This window comes from Lepidochelys olivacea (genome assembly GCF_965140295.1).
Source record: "Lepidochelys olivacea isolate rLepOli2 genome assembly, chromosome: 8".
NCBI lineage: Eukaryota > Metazoa > Chordata > Testudines > Cheloniidae > Lepidochelys > Lepidochelys olivacea.
The window spans coordinates 95,505,597-95,511,596 of NC_140418.1; the positions used below are offsets into that span (position 1 = coordinate 95,505,597).

Here is a 6,000-nt window from a genome sequence, read left to right on the forward strand (position 1 = left end):
TCCTTAAGACAGAAATCCAAATGAAGTGGTGGCAGATTTAGGGATTTCTCTTGTGACAATGTCTATTTTTGCATTCCTTTCTGACTTTTTTTATATAAATGTATGACTGTAAAAGATAATATTGCCAGCACCTTCCCTTTTTAGTTTCTCTTTTAGGCCCACATTCAGGAAAGCACTTAAAAAACTTATTTTAGCTTTTATCAGGCATGTTCTAAGTACTTTCCTGAACTGGGACTTTAAAAAGATAAAACCAGGAAATTCAGTGCAAAAACACGAATGCACACTTATGGCTGAGAATTTACTCTGCCTACATGTGCCCAGCTGTGCCCAGGGTTGCTGTTGAACTACCACTTTGAATTTCATCATCTAAATTATTGTCATGATAAGCATTAGTGTAGAATTTTACACTACATAAGTCCCCATTGTTGAATTTAGGGTTGCATGTTGTTCGTACCTGTATTAATGTAGCCTGATGTGACTATCAGCAATTAAAACTATTGAAAGAAAATATGATTTAATGTTGCTTTCAAAATCCAAATTCTGAAATATTGATTTTCAGCTCACTTGATTTTACTACCAGTTTCTTTTTTTCTTTTTTTTTTTTTCCATTTTCTCTTAAAGGATATCATTCCCTTTGGCAATAACCCTGTTTTTCGTTACCTGTTTGGCTGGATGGTTCCTCCAAAAATCTCACTATTAAAACTGACACAAGGAGAAGCTATTCGAAAGCTGTATGAGCAACATCATGTTGTACAAGACATGCTGGTCCCTATGAAAATCCTTGAAAAATCTATCCGTACCTTCCACAGCGACCTGAATGTAAGAACACATTTCTCTAAAACCTGGTAAATGGAAGATTGCCCTATGAATGGTGATTATTGGCATTAGTACACAGTAGTGCCTGTTGCAGAAAATATATATCAATATGCTAAATTTGAGAGAATTTTGCCAACTAATTAAATACTATTAGGCGGCAGGTAAAATGAAATGCTCTAACAAAAAGAAGCAAGAAAAACTTGATATTCAGAAATACTTGATTTTGTAGCTTTAACTCACAATTTTTAAAAGAAAATTCTATCACTTTATCCTTTTTTACTTGGCAAAATTGGAAATCAGATTTCTATTTCTGCAAAATCACTTGAGCCCCGAAAAGAGTGTTGGGAATTAACACTTGCTTTCCAAGTCATTGACTTCAGTTGTTTCAAGAAATACAGACTTCTGGACTTGAACTTTGGTCTTAGCGGGTACCAGTAAAATGCCTTTCACTCCTTTAGTTTTACTTGTAATTTAAATCTAAATATGAGTTCAGTTAATGACTTGGGATCTGAGACAGTTTTTCATTAGTGTTTTAAAGCTATTCCGTTTATTATCTAGATCAGTGTTTCTCAACCTGGGGGTCATGACCCCTCGGGGGGTTGTGGGAGAAGTTTAGGGGGGTCGCAAGCAGGGTTGCCGTTAGGGGATAGGAATCAGGGCAATTGTATGGGGCCCCATGCCACAGAGGGCTCCACAAAGCTAATTTATATGTCTCAGCCCTGCGCCACAAGCTTAAATTGGGGGGGGTCACAATTTTTTCGGGGAGTGGAGGGGAGTATCATGATTTATTTTTTTTAAGTCCAAAGGGGCTCGCCAGCACAAAAAGGTTGAGAAACACTGATATATATAGTGCACTAATTTGTTGCATTTTCTGACTTTCTTCCTTGCTTTTTGGTATCTTATTCAACTTGTGTAAGTTTTACTATAAGGTGAAACTAGTTGGAACAGCAGAAGGGGGGAGGGATAGCTCAGTGGTTTGAGCATTGGCCTGCTAAACCCAGAGTTGTTAGTTCAATCCTTGAGAGGGCCATTTAGGGATCTGGTGCAAAAATTGGGATTGATCCTGCTTTGAGCAGGGGGTTGGACTAGATGACCTCCTGAGGTCCCTTCCAAGATTCTGTGATTCTATGAATTGAAAAGGGGCATCTGTATAAGTTCTGTACTGAAAATTGGAGAAGAGTTGTGCAATTTTCTCTCTCTGTTTTTTCATGCTTTATTAACAGATAACTGATATTTTGTACTGTTAAAATTGGTGATACAAAATTATCTTTGCAGGTTTACCCACTGTGGTTATGTCCTTTCATATTACCCAATAACCCTGGCATGGTCCACCCGAAAGGAGATGAAATGGAGCTCTATGTAGATATAGGAGCTTATGGAGAGCCTAAAACAAAACAGTTTGAAGCCAGGGCATCTATGAGACAAATGGAAAAGTTTGTAAGAAATGTGCATGGGTAAGAGTCCTCGTCTTCAGGATAGCACCATATAATTTATTGCCTTGCAGCTTAATCAGATTTACTTAACTTTCAGTTATTACAGTATTTAAGTACTGATTCTGATTTTATATATTCAGTATGACTGTCTTTTTTTAATTTTAATCATTGCTTGCATACAAAAAAACATGCTGGTTGAGATTCTGTGCAGTGCCTCTAAGTAGCATAGAATTTGCATCCCCGAGGGAGTGGTGGCTAAAGGTGGCTTTAAACTGTTTTTGCACCCTCCCGATATTGGGCTGCTCCAGGGGCTGGAAAGGCCTCACATGCAAATTAAACAGCCTGTCTGCTATTTAGTGGCGTGTCTGCATTACAGCAGCCTCTGCTGGTTGCCCTGTAGACTGCAGCACTGATTGGAATCACCTTGGAAGGAAAAGCTTTATGGCTACCCTCTGTAGGTCATGCACCAGGAAATTTTTGCTGGGCCACAAATGGGATTTTTAGAGCCTCTTTGTGCTGCACTAGTCCTCTTACATGGTGTAAAGGAGCCAGAGCGGAGCTGGGGACCTCGCCTACAATTTTGCATAGGCTGATACCAAATCCAGTTCTCTATGGTTTGGTAGCAAAGTCATGAAGCCTATGTTTCAGAAAAATAACCTATTCCACAATATTTAAACTGACCATATAATTTACCCAAACATATTCAAATTTCATGTATCTGCTATTTACCTCTCTGTATTAGTGTCATAGCAAAACTAATTTAAAAAAAAAAATCAAGAAACTAACTGGGAAAGAAATAATTTGAAGTACACTAATATATTTTAAAAGCATATTTTCATATTTAACTTATCTCCCCACCTCACCAAACAGTGATAATGGAATGTTCTGTTGGCTTTTCCATTGTACATCATGACCGCTTTTTCAAAAGAGATGTCAATGTTCAGCCATCAGACTGGCTGAATAATTATCCAATATAATTTATGGTAATTAATCTGTACATTTGTTTTAAAAAAGTATTTCAAAATATTTTGCAGTGTATCCTTACAATGTATAGCTCATCCTCAATTGCTTCATTTTTTTTCTACCTGAAATTTTGCAACAGTATTAAGATTTAATTCCTGATCCCCTCTTTTTCTTTCAGTTTCCAGATGTTGTATGCAGATTGCTATATGAACCGTGAGGAATTCTGGGATATGTTTGATGGTTCACTATACCACAAGCTGAGGGAGCAAATGAATTGCAAGGATGCTTTTCCAGAGGTGTATGATAAAATCTGCAAAGCAGCACGACACTGAGTCTGGTTAACCTAAGCAAGCAATCAGGGAAGGATGGATTTACCTGTAGTAGTCAGTATATCCTTATAAAAGCTTTATCACTGTCCAAATAAGCTCATGTTGATGTTTAAAAATACAGATTTCTATTTTATAAATTCACATTCAATAATTGTTAGTATGTTTTGAAAACAATTTCCCCAACTCATAGTAATTTCATTTAAGGAATCAAAGTCCTAGCCTGCCACCTCTCTTTGTAGCTTAGTTGCAGACATAGTGATGTAGATGTCAATTTACATATTTCTAACCTGTAGGGGAAAAAATTTGGAAAGACAAAGATACTTAAGTAAATCGGTTATTTATTGCAGTGTACATCTGAGACAGGTAAGGAGGTCACAAAGTTAGGTGCCAAAGTTAAGAGAATTATTTTCAAATTAATTACGACTTTAAAAATGTCTATTTCAAATCGGTAACTGGTGCAGGATTTAAATTTAAGAGAAGTTAAAGGTTAACACAATTTAGAGATGGTTACTGAAATCTTCAGACTAAACTCGCATTAGTAATGCCGGTAAATAAATGGTCATTGGCAAATATCTTCTGGTCAGACCTGAATATCAAAGTTTGAAGAAAATCCATTTTGCTTGTGCCTATCTCATTTGTACTGATTCTGTTTATAATTGTGTAAGTGGTCATGAGTTTTAGGGATCTTCTTGGTTTTTTTTTTGGTTGGTTGGTTATCAGTATGTAATTAATATGATTGGAATAGGAAACATTTTGGCTTCCTAGACTACTGAAAATCTCTGCTGCTATTTCATATAGACTAGTATTAAGTACAATTTGTTACTTGTCATGGGGTCTGTTTTACTTTTTATTATGGTTAATTTTAGTGCCTTATAAGTATTCAGTTGGAGAAGATATGGGCCACTTCAGACCGTTCTATGTTTTGGGTGTGGGGTGGGAAATTAAAGGACCTATTGTCAACATTAATGCTTTAATTATATAAGATCCATTTGAATAAATATTGGTGATAAGTGTAGGGGACAACCTAAAACCCAGTTGTGTTGTGGAAGTTTGAAATACACAAGACATGGCTTTGACTTTTTGCTTTCCATTTTAGCTGGATTAGTTTGATAGGTTTAAAAAAAAGATCCTTCAGCCAACTGGAGAAGAAATAACATTAGAAAAATCTGCAGAGTGCTTACTATTCAAGCCCCTTTTCTAACTGTGTGTTTCATGAGCGTGGAAAAATTTTGACATTGCATTTGGTACAACATTTTTTAAATTGAGTTCACATCTGGTCCAAACTACTTAGTTATTATTTTAACATTTGTTGGGCTTGTAGAGAAATGTATGTTCTTGCATTTTGCATAATGTGAAAACAGTTATAAAACAATTGCTAGTGGGGGGGGGGTTCCTTTTTGTTCTAGTTCAGTGCTAAACCAATTATTGTTTATTGATAGATGGACATTTATGATGCAGATTAAACCACTGATAAGGCAGTAATGAAAAATAAACTTGGTCATTCACTCTCTGTGATGCATACTGGGCCAGACTGCAACCTTGCTGGTGCTGCCATGCGGGGGAGTAAAGGGATATAAGTCATCCCCTTAAGGCCCTATGTATGCTGCCCATACTGTGTGTGTCAGTCCAGGGGGAGACCTAACCAATGCAGAGCAGGTACATCCCGCTCCATCCACATACATGAGTGCAACAGGGTGGGGCCAAGGCTCAGCTCCCACTCCAATGTGCAGACTAGCACAGCTATGTCAGTGCTCTAGAGGATGTGTGCTGTGCCAGGTATAGACCTTGGAGCAAGGGTTACTGGGAAAACAAATTGTGATTGCGTCACAATCTACCTTCCAGTCTGCTCCTGGGGCAGCACAATAATGACTACCCCTTTCTCATGGTAAAGCCATGATTTCACCTATTATCTGTAGGATACTCTGCACTGAGCGAGAATTGGTTCACTTAGCTTTTAAAAGGCAATGTTAAAAAAAAAAGGATATGCAAAGATATTAAATCAAAATAGTATGTCTCTAACTTGTGTATTCATAGTCTTTTGTTATACATTGTATTTGTGACTTCATAATTTGCATTTGCAAATTTTTGGTACAACATAATTTTAATGTGTAACTATGGTTATCATGAACACACACTCTTTTTCTCTCTCTCTCTCATATATGCACATCATTGCTGATGGCGTTTGAAATTCTTGGCTGTATGAGCTATTACAATTAAAAATATAACCAGTTGTACTGTTAAAATGTTGTTTTTTTATGGATGACTAAATAAAATATGTTTTAAAAAATGTATTTGTTCTCTGCTGTGCTTTTGGCACTGTTACTGGGATTGCTGTGAAAAGGAGGGCTATTTGGAAATTACAGGATAGAGTGCAGTGAGATTGTTGAGAGACTGGGGTCCCAGTCCTGCAAGCTGCTTAGTGTGAAGACCTCTTGAAATCTGTGGGGCTCCACCTTGGC

General features: G+C 37.1%; 1 protein-coding gene across 1 annotated transcript in view; it reads left to right on the forward strand.

Moving 5' to 3' along the window:
- The window catches only part of DHCR24 (24-dehydrocholesterol reductase), a 28,640-nt gene extending 22,841 nt beyond the window's left edge, over window positions 1-5,799 (forward strand). Inside the window, exons 7-9 of the mRNA XM_084636872.1 lie at window positions 622-819; window positions 2,092-2,270; window positions 3,391-5,799. Of these exons, the coding sequence (XP_084492998.1) occupies window positions 622-819; window positions 2,092-2,270; window positions 3,391-3,544 (531 nt within the window). The 3' untranslated portion in view covers window positions 3,545-5,799. The remainder of the gene's footprint in view (window positions 1-621; window positions 820-2,091; window positions 2,271-3,390) is intronic.
- The last annotated feature ends 201 nt before the right edge of the window (window positions 5,800-6,000 follow it).